The sequence below is a fragment of the Molothrus ater genome, chromosome 15 (assembly GCF_012460135.2).
Source record: "Molothrus ater isolate BHLD 08-10-18 breed brown headed cowbird chromosome 15, BPBGC_Mater_1.1, whole genome shotgun sequence".
Classification (NCBI taxonomy): Eukaryota; Metazoa; Chordata; class Aves; order Passeriformes; family Icteridae; genus Molothrus; species Molothrus ater.
In genome coordinates, this window is record NC_050492.2 from 17,357,637 (window position 1) to 17,371,293 (window position 13,657).

At 50.6% G+C, this 13,657-nt stretch overlaps 2 protein-coding genes across 2 annotated transcripts; one reads left to right on the forward strand and one right to left on the reverse strand.

The window, feature by feature from the left end:
• The first annotated feature begins 2,040 nt into the window (after nucleotides 1-2,040).
• On the forward strand, nucleotides 2,041-3,883 carry FABP6 (fatty acid binding protein 6). Its single transcript, XM_036392011.1, has 4 exons — nucleotides 2,041-2,107; nucleotides 2,949-3,124; nucleotides 3,561-3,650; nucleotides 3,830-3,883. The coding sequence occupies exons 1-4, from the start codon at nucleotides 2,041-2,043 to the stop codon at nucleotides 3,881-3,883; spliced, it is 387 nt and encodes a 128-aa protein (XP_036247904.1).
• A 530-nt stretch (nucleotides 3,884-4,413) lies between these two features.
• On the reverse strand, nucleotides 4,414-6,734 carry C1QTNF2 (C1q and TNF related 2). Its single transcript, XM_036391787.1, has 2 exons — nucleotides 6,494-6,734; nucleotides 4,414-5,301 (listed from the first exon to the last, which is right to left on the reverse strand). The coding sequence occupies exons 1-2, from the start codon at nucleotides 6,732-6,734 to the stop codon at nucleotides 4,688-4,690; spliced, it is 855 nt and encodes a 284-aa protein (XP_036247680.1). The 3' UTR covers nucleotides 4,414-4,687.
• Between the last annotated feature and the right edge of the window lie 6,923 nt (nucleotides 6,735-13,657).

A 13,657-nucleotide genomic window follows, 5' to 3' on the forward strand; every position in this document is an offset into this window, starting at 1 on the left:
TGTTCCTGTCTCTGAACGTCTGTGAGCTCCAGTTTTTCCTGGTTTTGTCAGGCAGGCCCCTCTGGAGCAGGGACAGGCTCTGGGCTGTGTCACCTGTGGAGCTGGGCAGGTGCATTTCTGTGCATCTTTGAGCTCTGCCCAAGCTGTGTAATATTCCTGCCCCGCTCTGGTGATGAATTCTCAGCTCTTTAGGGCTGGAGAGCAGCAACACCTCGGACCAGACTAAACGGGCACTTAACGAGGCCGAGTGTAACAGGGCTCCCCTGGAATTACCCAGCACATTAAGGCCAAATGAGCTCATCCTGAATTCATTAGCAATGATTACTCTGAGTGCCAGAGGAATTAATAATCATTAGCATTTCCTAAGGAGGGCTGCCGGATCCGGGGCTCCACAGGTTTCCCCAGGCAGCTGCATTCGAGGGAGTCATTAACTGCAGCTCCGTGGGCACTGCAGAGCTCCCTCTGATATCTTCAATCCGCACTCCCAGTTCAGTTGCAATCCAGCTCTAAAAGCACTTCAAAGCCCGGCACTGCCTGGCTCAGTTACTGCTGGAATTACCTCCCTTATTCTCGTTTTGTCTCTGAGTGAATCTCCCTGGCTTTCTGCAGCTCTTCTGAAAGGTTAATAAACCTGGGAGGCTGCTGGGAGCCACCCAAGGGCAAGGGGACTCCGCAGACAAAGGGAATGCAAAAACGCTGTGTTATTATTTTGTGCAAGCAAATTCTCAAAGTAAAGATATCCAAGGCTTTGATTTGGCTCCTTAAAGCTCCCTCTGTTCCCAGCAGCATTTGAAGACTCGGCTGTTTTGCATATCAGAGGCAGCTGACTTGGAGGCACAGGGAATTCACTGCTCACTTTGGTTGACCTTTTCCTTTGGGGATGAGCTTCCACAAGAGTTTTACTTCTCTGACAACTTACTCCTGTTCACTGTCTTCAAATACCACACACTTGGAATTTACATTATCCTGGTACATGCAAATACAGCAATGAGCTTTTCTGCATAGCTGCTCCTTGTAAGCAGCAGAATCAAATCATGGCATCATGGAGTCTCCTGTCCATGCCTATATGGAGCTGTCAGCATTTTTGTATCTCATCATGGAACAATATAATGTGGTATCAATATAATAATGGTATCAATATAATCTGATCTTTATGGACAGGGAGCATAAAAGCTCAAGTACCGTTCATATAATCTGATTATCTCCTTCCTTTTACATAGGACTGGGCTGCTTTCCTTATCCAGTTTGATCTCTGTCCCAAGGTCTCTGTGGTGCTACTCTGCCAGTGGAATTGTCCTCTGCAAGTTTTATGTGAGCAGGAGAGTTTATGGCTTGAGTTCATGGACCTCCTTCCCAAGGTTGGGCAGGTCCCCCTGGAGCAGAGCAGTGGGGACTGAGGCTGCCATGGCTGTGCCACCCCTGCCCTGCTCCCTGTGCCAGTGCTGCTCTGCTCTTACAGCTGGGGCCTCAGCACTGGGGTCCAGATGGGAAAGGAAGTTTCCTTTCGTTGGGTTCAGCAATCTTGGGATTAAGCTGAAGGAGTTTCAATTAACATACTAAGCGTCAAATATGTTTTCAGGATAGTCAGAGTCATTTTGCAGCCACTTTTAAACCAAAAGTGCAAAGGAAATCCTGGTGGTGACAAAAGTTTCCCCAGGTCTTTCTCTGCAGAGCTGAGAACTGGTGCATGGTCCATTTATATTTTACTTTTATTCCATCCTGAATCCAAAACCAGTGAAATCTTAAAAGTAAAAATGCATATTTTGTTTCAGTCTGCATTAAAGGAAAGCTGAGCCTTTGGCCTTGACTCCTGCTGATCTCCAGGTTATTGGCAAGGATGCACAATTGCCTGATGACCTTGATTGTCACACAGGTCGATGGCATTGCTGTGACTCAGGGGCCATAAAGCTCCACTTCCAAGGGTGTGGGCCAGGTGGGCTGAGAGCTGGGGCTGCTCTATAAAGCCAGGGCTCAGCCCAGCTGCTCCATCCTGCTCCATCCAGCTGCTGTTCTGCTCCCCAGGCTCATCCCAAGGCAGCCATGGCATTCTCAGGCAAATACGAGTTCGAGGGCGACGAGAACTACGACGCCTTTGTGCAGAAGATTGGTGAGTCTGGCTGGGTTTGTGCAGAAGATTGGTGAGTCTGGCTGGGTTTGTGCAGAGATTGGTGAGTCTGGCTGGGGTTTGTGCAGAGATTGGTGAGTCTGGCTGGGTTTGTGCAGAGATTGGTGAGTCTGGCTGGGTTTGTGTAGAAGATTGGTGAGTCTGGCTGGGTTTGTGTAGAAGATTGGTGAGTCTGGCTGGGTTTGTGCAGAGATTGGTGAGTCTGAGTCTGGCTGGGGTTTGTGCAGAGATTGGTCTGGCTGGGGTCAGGCACAGGGTATGAATTGGGAAAAACACTGGGGAAAGGCTGGGAGAGCTGAGATTGCTCAGCCTGGAGAGGAGAAACTTTGGGGTGACCCAGCTGTGGCCTCCCAGTGCCTGAAGGGGCTACAGGAAGGATGGAGAGAGACTTTACAAGGAATGGAGTGACAGGACAAGGGGGAAGGGATTCAAATTTGCAGAGTGTAGGTTTAGATGGGATATTAGGAAGAAATTCTTCCCTGGGAGGGTGATGCCCAGAGAAGCTGTGGATGCCCAGAGAAGCTGTGGCTGCCCCTGGATCCCTGGCAGTGTCCAAGGCCAGGTTGGATGGGGCCTGGAGCAGCCTGGGACAGTGGAAGGTGGGTTGGATGATCTTTAAGCTCCCTCCCAACACAAACTGTCCAAAGATTCCATGTGCCTCTAGTTAAAGAGCAAGAGCAAATATACAAATAGGTATGTGCAGCTAAATAGCAAAGGCCCAAGGTCACACAGATGAAACTCCAAGTACTGCATACATAGGCTATGGAGAAGGGAATATTTTATGTACTTTGTACATTTTTCCTGGTGGTTTTTGTTGTTTAAGGTCTCCCCAGTGACAAGGTTGAAATGGGAAGGAACTGCAAGATTGTGACAGAGGTGGTGCAGAATGGGAATGACTTCACGTGGACACAGCACTTCCCAGGAGGCCGCACCACCACCAACACCTTCACCGTGGGCAAGGAGGCAGACATGGAGACCATGGGAGGGAAGAGGTTCAAGGTAAATTCATGGAGCTCCTCAGCTCCCCAGCCTCAGGGGATTTGGATTTAGGGTGAAAAGCAAACCTGTGTCAGGCCTAGTGAAGGTGTCCCTGCCCATGGCAGGGAGTGGGACATGAGGGGCTCTAAGGGCCTTTCCAGCCCAGACCACCCTGGGGTTCCCTGAGTCCATCATCCCAGATTCCTGGGCTGTCTGCCAGAACCGTTTTCAGAGCTGTTAATGAGCGATGTGCAGATCTGGAACCTGCAGGAACTGGGAGATGAACAAGTGTCTGTTTAACCTGAGAATATTCAAGAACTAAAGCCCACGGATTTCAGCCCTGTGCAGCACACGACCTCTGTCTCATAAACTCCCAGCACCAGGTGTGCAGGTGTTTACAGAATCTGGCAACAGAAATCCAGCAATCCCAGCAACAGGAACCCTTTTTCTCTCACAGGCAACTGTCAAAATGGAAGATGGGAAACTTGTAGCTGATTTCCCCAACTACCGCCACACTTCAGAGATCTGTGGGGGGAAGCTGGTGGAGGTGAGTGCTCAAAGATCCAGGGTAGTTCACAAAAACAAAGAGAATCCCCAAAATTTGAAATTTAGGAAAAAATCTTAAACGAAGGACAGGCTCTGAGCCATCCCCAGGGCTGTTCCCCTGGGACTCTGGGGCTCTGATTACACTGCTCAACCACAGTTTTGGGTTGTTCTTTGTTCCAGATTTCTACTTCTTCTGGTGTAGTCTACAAAAGGACCAGCAAAAAGATTGCCTAAGGCAGCAAGGCCAGTCTCTTCCAGTGCACTGAAAGCCAACAATAAAATAAATAAAATAAAGTTCTGTCTTTGTCTCTTTCTTGGTTTTGCAAACATCATGTTAATGCTGACTCCATTCCTAAGTATCTGACAGGGATGGAACCAGATGAGATTTAAGGTCCTTCCCAACCAAACCCTTCTGTGACTCTGATTGTCTGCTCTGAGGGACACCAGTGGTGCTCAGAGCACCACTTTGTGCCCTGAGAGGAGCCCTGAGCCTTAAAACCAAGACCTTTTAATCACTTCCTGTGCAGACCAGATGCCTTGATGGGGCTGGGAGGGACTTTTACAATTCCAGCTGACAAATTCCTTACTCTTTTTGGCTGGCAAAGCCTGATTCCATTAACAAGGGCTGTGCTGGGGTGTGGAGGAGGAAGCCCAGTGACACAATCTCCAGCATCAGTGTCACTCCCCAGCTCAGCTTTAGGAAATGACTGTTGGTTTCCATGCTTTATTATAACAATGCAATAACCAAAGCATTCTGCACCAGTATGTGAGTTACATGTCCATGGCATGTTGGAATAATCATGGAATACATAATGGGTGCCTTTGGGATGGAGGCATTCCTGAGGCTGCTGAAGGCCTGGTACCCTGTGGGTTTGATGACATCAAGGAAAAGTCTCGATAGCCCAACCAGGGTGCAACCAGCTGATAATCCCATAGGCAAATGTGGAATCATTTGATAATCTCAGGCACGTCCCACGTAAGGCCCCACTTGGTTGGATTGAGGCCCATTTCCATATTTTATCCCCATAGTTTCTCCTCCTACACTTCATTGAGATAATCTTGGTCAGGATAAATCAAGAATCCAGTAAATAAGCTGTCAGTCCAGTAGGGATCATAAAAGAGCCCATTTTGCTCTGAGTAAAAGATCTGCAGCCACACCTCATCCTCCTGCTTCAGTGCCAGGATGGTGGATCCAGAGGCCACGTCGTGGTTCCCGGTGTTGGCATCGAAAGTCTTGATGCGGTACTGGCCGTTGTGGACCAGGCCGATGGCCAGGTGCTTGTTGGCCAAAGTGATGTCGTAGGTGAAGTAGTAAATCCCTGGGATGCTGCAGATGAACTTCCCACTGGAAGCATTGTAATGTCCTCCCTCGTTCATCAGGATCCTGTCAAACTTGATGGGCAGCCTCTCCCGGGGGTAGCTGGTGGACACGGCCACAGAGAAGGCAGACCTGGCCCTGCTGGCCCCGCAGCTGCAGGGCCCCGGCAGCCCGGCCTCGCCCTGGCTCCCTTTGGGCCCCTTCTTCCCCGGGGCCCCGTTTTTCCCGGGATTGCCCTTTAAACCCTTGGGCCCGCGGGGCCCTGCCTTGCCAATGGCTCCTGCTTTCCCCTTCGGGCCTGGCTTGCCAGGGTTTCCTGTTCTGCCCTGGGGACCTGGAAGACAAATGATCTTATCAGGATTTCTTATCGCTCTTGAGGGAAAGAGCTGATACAGTGAGTGGAAGGGGGTTAGAGCATTGCAGCAGGGATTTCATTTAGGAGGAAGCCATTGCTGTGTGAGAATCCCAATGAAATCCCATCGGGGCTGGACATCTGTCTGGACTGACCAGCCAGGGTAGGCAGGGAGCTGGTGTGGTAACGGTGGAATGTTGTCCTTTTTAAGGACCAAAAGGCTGATTCCACTATCTGGCTCACTTGAGAAAAGGAGGAATTACAGAACAAGCTTTACATGTTTGGGTTTTATAGAGTAGGGCAGGTTTGTGAAGCTTTCAGAGCCTCAGTTTGAGCAGGTGAATACTTTTGATCTCATGTCTTTCCTTCCTCTTAGCTTTTTTTTTTTTTTTTACACTTAGCACGAGACTGTATAAAAACAAGGTAAAAGTAAATCTAGATGTTGCAAAAAGCCCAGCCCAGCCCAGCTGGGGGATGAACCAGCAAACACCGGGGGAAGGGGCTGCCTTGAGATGGGGAGGGAGTTGGGCTGGCTGGCAGCGATTCTGCCTCGGTGGTATCTGATTTGAGCAAAACCGTGCGGATTTATGCAGTGCCTCTTGACCTGCTGTTAGCAAGAGCAGATCGAAATGCGGCTGTGGCTGGAAATCTGCTCTCCAGATTGCCGGCTTGGGAGGGAGGAGGGAGGCAGCCGCAGGCTGGGCTCGCTGGCGTTGCTGAGGCAGGAGTGCTCTCTAGTGTGGCAGAGGGAAATCTCTGCTGTGCACAGCGCTGCTCCTGCTGCCTCTGACTCCGGCACAGCCCCGCCTCGGCTCTGTTTGCCCTGCGCTAGGTCCGGCATGGCCAGCGCCCTGTCCCGTTACAGCGCTCAGGGCAGCCGATCCTGCCTTTTCTCTCGTGGCTCTGGTTTTCCTGGGAGCAGGAACCTGAGACCAGCTCCTTGTCTGCTCCAGAGAGCCCTGAGCAGCGCAGGGCCGACCTCACTGTGTCACCGAATGAATCCAACACAGACTGCAGCTGTGAGGACATGGTGGGAGCGTGGAGCCCCTCGGACAAGCGGGACCATTCGGAGGGCGGACAGTGGGAATTGGAGTTTCCCATGAGGTGGAGCTGTGAAGGGGCCGTTCCCGAAGCTTCCACCCTTCCATTGTCACGCTGAGCGCCTCTCTCTTACCTTCATCGCCGTGCTCGCCCTTGTCCCCGTCCTGGCCGTCCTTGCCGTCCTTGCCCGGGAAGCCCATCCTGCCCACGGTGCCGGGAGTGCCGGGCACGCCCGGGGGCCCGGGGGGCCCGGGGGGCCCTGGCAGGCTGCAGGCCAGCTGGGCACCCTCCCGCAGCTCCCGCTTGGCAAAGCCCCCCAGGATGTGGTTTGCCACGCAGGGCACGGTCCAGAGCAGCAGCACAGCAGAGATCATGGCACAGCCTGTGGGGAGCAGACGGGATCAGCAGCCTGAGGGCACCGCTGGCATGGCTGGTGTAGAAACTTGCAGGAAAGTGGGAGATTATTTGGCTTGTCCTGGCAGAGTGGGGGAGCCGTTTGCTTTGGTGTGATGCGATTCCAAGGACTTGGCTCATGGAGTTTTCTAGGTCAGACCAATATTTTTATCAAACTTACTCTTCTCCAGCTCTGTGTCTGTGGCCATCTCTCATTTCACTTTGCTCCCTGAGCCTCTTTTCACCCAAAACAGCAGGAGCAATGGCAGAGGGGTGCAGAAAGCAGCTGCTTGGGAGCAGGGGAGTGGAAGAAGGAGAACGGGGTTTGGTGTGAACATCCCCAGCATGACCTGTCCATGGTTGGGTCACTGGGGTTTTCTCAAAGCACAAAGCCCATCATGTGATGAGGGCAGGACTCAGAAGAGAGGCTGGGCAGGCTTTGGGCCAGGCCTTGGTGCCTTTTGCCTGTCAGATGAGCTGAGCCTCATCCCCTTCCCCACTGCAGCTCAGCTTTAGCAGCTCCCCAGTACTGTTATGTGCAAGCCCTGCACTGGAAATAAGATGCTTAAAGCACCGGCTAAATTCCATGTTGGCCTCAGCTCTTATCCTGCTCTCAGCTCCTGAGGGGTGGAAATGCATATTTAGATGCTCCAAATCCAGCCAGCTGATGCTACATATTTATGCTCAGTGAGAGCCCCCAGTTCTGTGATATTATAATTAAGAACATGCAGAGGAGAGGGAAATGCAAACCAGATCCAGGGCTGGATTTGGCTGCTTAAGCCCTTTGGTTCTTCAGCTCTGATTTGCTGCTGGTTGGTTTAATGGACTTCTGAGATGGAAAACACCACCCAGTGTTCATGTGGAAGGTTGAATGAAGGCTTCTGAGTTCATGGGAAGGGAAACAAATGCCTGTGGAGTGGGAGATCACAAGACAAGCTGCATCCCTGCTTCCCAGGAACCCTCCAACAGGGCAGAGCAGTGAGAGGTGTCTGGAGGTAGATGTGACTCACAAGCTGTGGCAGGGAGAAATGTCATTGTGGAGCATAACCTGGAGAAAAGCTGGGAATGCCTCCTGTAGAGAAGAAAGGTGTGAGAAGGAGCAGAGGGTGGGAGAGCAGCTCCTCCTGTGACAGTTTCTTACCATAATCACTTCTGATATCTTGAGACAACCCAGCTCATTGACCCGATGGGATAAAAAGTGGCAAACAAAGCCCCCGAGGCTGGGAGGTCTGTGGGACCAGTACTTGGAGAAGTGGGGAGCTGGCACAGCTCCAGAGCTGGTGCTAATTAACAGCTCCACAAGAACACTCATCCCATATCCCAGCAATGTGTGTGGGATGCAAAGCACCGCCACATCCACAAGAGCATCTATAAATAACCTCTTCAAGAAATCTTTTTGAAAGAGAACAAACCTCATGCTGTTCCACCTTAAAAGGAAAATTGTTCCTCGATGTAGAAGGTCCGATGAGCTCCAAAAAGCAAATTGGAAGCAGATCAGCATCTCCCCTCTCCATGGTGTGGGCAGGCAGCCCAGCACAGGAGGCTGTGCAGCAGCAGGGCTGATTTTCCAATGACATTTTAACCAACGGCTTTGTCACCAGGGTTAGAGACCTTTGGGCCGTGACCAATGCCTGTTGTGCATTAAAGAACTGTTTCTGTGAGAAAAGATCCTGCCTGGAAGAGTCAGGATCAGCTGTACTTTCTGCTGCTTCCAGGGCAGCTGGGCTGAAATCCCAGAGGAAAATCCCTGAGGGTTGCCAGATGCAGGGTTTGGTGGCACGTGCAGTGACGATGATTTTTTGGCCAGTGAAGCCACCCTGTGCCATGTGGTGGTGGGAATAGGAAACTGAGGGAATTGCTGCTTGAAGGGAGGCATGAGCAGGATGAGGGGACCCAGCAGTGAGTGAACACTGTGACTTTCTTCTCTATTTCCTTTCAGTATTTGAGGCTTTCTCAAATAAAACATCCATCTTTCTGCTTCACAATTTCCTAGTGTACCTCAAGGTGTCTTAATTAATCTTCAAGATAATCATTATCCCCATGAGCCTAACTCTCAGCTCTGGAGGTTGCCCTGCAGCATCCCTGGGGTGGAAGCAAAAGGAGTCCTTGGGTGTGAGGCTGATGTAGGTGAAATCAGGTGTGACAGCAGTGACAGAACACCGGAAATGGGTAGATTTAACTGATAGGAGCCAGGGAAGCATTTACACCCACAGGGGTTTGATGTGTTCCCTGCTGCTGCACAAAGCAAAGGAGGGAAAGCAGAGGATGCACCTTCTGTCCTTGGCTGCAGGCACCGGGAATTCCTGTGCCAAACGTTCCCTAGCCTGGAGCACAAACACCAGGAATTCCAGTGCCAAACCCTCCTAACCCCGAGCTCAAACCCTCTTGGCAGCTGCCCAGCGCAGGACAGCCTGAAGGAGGTGGGAGCTCCCAGCAAAAGCTGAGGAATGTTTCCTTCATGGTGTTATTTCTTTACTGGCAACTGTTGCCTTTATGGATTCCTGTGCAGGCTTTGGAAACCTGAGTGCTCAGTGACTTAGACCTTATTTGGGAAGTTTTCAAAGCTAAGGTTAAGAGGAGGGAGAGGCAGAGGAAGGAAAAGTGGATCTACTCACCAGCCTGATCTCCTCAGTGAGATCCTGACAGGCGCTGGCAGCCCCCAGGGCTTCAGGCAGATGTTTTGCTGCAGATCCACAGCCCCGTCCTGCCACAGCAGGTCCTGGGAGGGCTGTGCAGGATTGACTTTGGTCCTTTTTATTCCTGCTTTACTCCTTCTCGTGCGTAGTTTGAGCTCCCTGCAGCAGCTCCACTTTGGCTCCACGTTGCCAAAGGCATATTTTTATTATTGTGTAATGGATCCGTGCCTCTTCCTCGGTCACGTGGCACGGGAAGGGATTTTTATGCACATGTGGCTGGAAAGCTCTTGATGCTTAGGGAGCTTTTCCCTTTCTCCCTCTCCCTCACAGTCCTGCAGGAAAGGCTCAGGGGCTGCCTGGATCCTTTCTGATTGATGCTGCCCCTCTCTGCTGTAGTTGCTGCCCTCACAAGCAGGGAATGGGTAACGCTGATCCAACTGGGGAACAACTTTCACACTTTATCTGGAGCATTAAAGGGAAGAAAATTTTGTCCTAGGAGTGGAAACTCACTTCAATCACTCCAGGCTTGAATTTAAGGACCAAGTCATGAGACAACAGCTCTGCAAATGCAAATTTGTACCTTGGCACTTCTTCAGGCTGATGTGCACTACAACTTCATCTTAGGGATGGCCGGGCAAGAATGCTTCTGTCTTGGGAAAGGATTGGGATTTTGTTTTAAGCTTGGAAAATAATTACAACCCCCCAACAATTGCTTCAGGTGAGGCAGGAACAGCAGCTGAGGCTGGAGCAGGATGCTCTGGGATGCTGCCAGGGCTGGTATCGACCAGACTCATCTTTGGTTGTGGGTTCCTGCTCTGGCCCCAGCAGGATCCCTCATGGGTGTGGGACAGGCGTGTGCCTGCTCCAAACCCTGCCCTGCAGCCAGTAAATCCTTTCTGCTCAGTGCAGAACATCAGCTGATCAGGAGAATGCTGGAATTGTCATTCCTTGCTCTGCCCAGATTCATCCTTCTCAGAGCTGTCATGGTTTATTTTTAAGCTTTCCCCTGTGCTTGCTTTTGGCACTTGGTGGGAACGGATCTAACATAAAAATGAAGTCTGTACACAGTTGGCTTTGTGAGCTGGGCCAGTTTAGATGCTCCTGGGAGGACTGGGAACATTTGGCTGAGGAAGCACAGGGCTGTTTTCATGCTGTGCTGATGGTCCCACAGAGCTCCTGCAGAGCCAGAGCCCGGCCCCAGCTCCCTGGCACTGAAGAACCTCCAGGGGAACAGCCCTTCCCAAACCCATGCAATCTTCAGCTTTGCATTTCCCTGGGGAAAGGGCTGCTCTAGAAAAGCTGGCTCCCCTCTGGCACTGGGGTGAGCACAGCTGGGACAGACCCAGACACTGCTCCAAGGGCTGCTCGGGAAATTGGTCAGATAGAAATTCTCACTTTTTGCCTGTTTCTATGAATTTGTAAGAACTCAGATCTCGTGCTGGGCCCCTCTGCCTGGGTGTGGGCCAAAAGGCTCAAGGCATTGCATGTGAAATAGGAAACCAGGTGAAAGCTTCCCTGGGCTGTGCTGCTGTGCCAGTGGGATGGGCCTAGGAAGCCACAGTTTCCTCAGATGGTGTGGAAAGGAACAGCTCCTCTGCTGACTCTGCTCCTACCCCATGGCACCTGTGCTTTGGGATGGGTGTGACACGGGCCAGGGACGAGAGGACGCTGGGACACACAGCAGTGCTGCCAGGCAGCTCCAGGCAGGAGCAGGGAATTCACAGTTCAGGGTGGTTTTGTGCCCAGGTCTGCAGCATGGGGAGGGCAGTGAGAGCCTGACCTAGTTCAGCACTGTGGGGAAAAACTGCTGGGAATGGAAGCTCCTTCTGGGCAGATGGAAAATCTGTCTGTGCTGCACAGCCAGGCCAGGCTCCACCGGGGTCCCAGACAGCTCTGCTGAGAACACTTGGCAGCACAATTTGTTAAATAAACAAACTGCACAGAGAATCAGAGCAGCCTGAGACTCGTGCTCAGACACTGCAGGGGACATTCAGCAGATCTTGTCCCCTCTCTGCTGTGGTGTCCCCAGGGAAGGGGGGCTGCCTCAGGGACCGGTGTGGGCTGGGGGTGCAGCCCCTGCTCAGGATGCTCTGCCTGGAGTGGGAGGGGAACAACTCAAACAATGCCCTGCTTGGAAAGCTGTCAGTGAGCAGAGAAGGTGTTCATGCTGCTTTTGGGGTGAATAATGCCAAAACCAGCCTGATCCATGGATCCCAAAGTTAAACATCCTGAGAGCCAGGTGAAAATGGGGCAGATGATAAAGTGCCTGATAAAGGAACAAACAAGTGATGCTACTGACACCTCACCCAAAGGTGCTGAGCTGGCACAGCTGGCCCAGACACATCTGCCTGCCAGCCCAGGCCCACTGTTTAACAGAGGGTTTTCCAACACACCCCTCTTGGAGAGTGTGTGGAGATTCCTCCCTGGAGTGGGGACGCCCCTCAAGGCCACTCCTCAGGGCTGAGCCAGAGAGATTTGCCCACAGTGGTTGGTGTGGATGAGTAACACCATTCTCTAGCTAATACTTTTTACTGTCTTTAGTATAATTGCCTCAATATAACTGCTTTAATAGAAATGCTTCAGTTTTGCTTCAAAACTAGTGCACTGTAACTATACTAGTAGTTCTGGCTACCCATACTAGGTAGCAAATAATTCTGCTTAAGGCCTTTTTAGTCTTATCACTAGCATAATAAATCATTTATTTCTATATAAATATATCTGGTTTGTCATCCTTAATCCTGCAGGACAAAGTCACCTAAAGGTTCATTCACCCTTTGCTGTTGCTGTGCACGTGCTGTGGGGGAGATGTGGGAGTGCCTAAATGTGGGCAACCATCAGTGCCCAGGGCAGGGCTGTGTCCCAGCCTGGAAGGATTTCCCCTTGTTTACCTTCTGAGAACTCACTGGTTTCATTGTTAGGCACTGACCTTGCAGCCACGACTTTGTAACCAAATAAAATGATTCAGCAAATGCCAGAAGAGCTGAAATTCACACCAAGGCTGGAGGCAGCTTCAAACCCAGCAGTAACAATGGGAGTGTGCCTCACCAAGATGAGTGTCAGTGCTTTGGGGTTTTGGGGAGATACTAATGGGAAGGATGAAGCATTTCTCCACACAACAAGCCTCCAGTCTTACTGTGGGATGGTGATTTGAGTAATTTTTATTGCCCTGCATAAAAGCAGTTTGGAAGCCTGTAAGCAGCCTACAGAGAGTGATTGTCCCTCTCCAAAAGCCCCCATAAAAATGAGTCAAAACCCTGTTTAAACTTAAAGGATGCCCTTGAGACCATTAGCTCTGCTTAGGAGCTGCAGCCCTGACCCATTAAGATAAAAATAAATAGAGCTTATTTTGGGAAGATGGAAGTGGGAACCAGCCCAATCACCAGTGAGCCACTGCCAGCACTGAGCAAATGCTGTCTAAAGCTTGGGGTTATTGCTTTTTGTTCCATATACCTTCTACTAATAATTCAAAGTAAATTCAGTAAATTCTGTAATTCAAAGTAAATTCAGCAACCTTTTTGACCCACCACAATCTGCCCCTGCCTTGGTACCAAGTAACATAATTAGACAAGAAGGGATTTCTGAAAACACCTTGTATTTCCCAATCACAAAAAACCTCCAGCCCCCCTGCTCTGGAGTCTGAGCGTAGACTTGCACCATAACCAGATCCAACAATAATGTAAAATAAACAAGACACCAACAAAATGAGAAACAATTTCCCTACTTCTACCTTAAAGCCACAACTGAAACTCCATGGTGGAGATCCTGCAAGAAGGACCAGTATAAAAAAATTCTGAAAAAATAACTCAAATCTAGTGTACAGCAGGTGACCTCAAACCTCACCTCAGGCAGCAAACAGGGCAGGTAACACCAGCAGACTCTCTCTCAAAAATTTTTCACAATTTTTGATTCTTCAGGGCTTTCTTTGCTCTTCACCTTGTAAACAAGAGCTTGTCAGGCAGGAAAATACAGCAGGGAAGCTGAAGGAGATAGTAACAAGCTTGGCAAACTCAGCTTTCCACTGCAGCACACCAAGGCAAGAGGGATAAGCCCTAAATTAAGCTACCTGTAAGATGCTCTCAAAGCAGCCTCAAACCTTCTTCCTTAACAAGGCCCACAACTTTATGCCCAGTGAGCAGCTAGGGGCTGGATTGGTCAGCTCAGAGCTGGTAAAACTACTCTACCAGCACATGGAGAGGGGCCAAAGGCTAAGAGCAGTAATATTTAGCTTTATATATTCCTGCAAATAAGCCAGGATTAATTAGAGCAGG

Bases quoted from the DNA above. Each gene is read 5' to 3' on its own strand.
- FABP6 (XM_036392011.1), top strand. From the start codon at position 2,041: ATGGCATTCTCAGGCAAATACGAGTTCGAGGGCGACGAGAACTACGAC. The intron at 2,108-2,948 runs GTGAGTCTGGCT...TTGTTGTTTAAG, and splicing joins CGCCTTTGTGCAGAAGATTG to GTCTCCCCAGTGACAAGGTT. The intron at 3,125-3,560 runs GTAAATTCATGG...TTTCTCTCACAG, and splicing joins TGGGAGGGAAGAGGTTCAAG to GCAACTGTCAAAATGGAAGA.
- C1QTNF2 (XM_036391787.1), bottom strand. From the start codon at position 6,734: ATGATCTCTGCTGTGCTGCTGCTCTGGACCGTGCCCTGCGTGGCAAAC. The intron at 5,302-6,493 runs GTAAGAGAGAGG...TTTGTCTTCCAG, and splicing joins GGGCGAGCACGGCGATGAAG to GTCCCCAGGGCAGAACAGGA.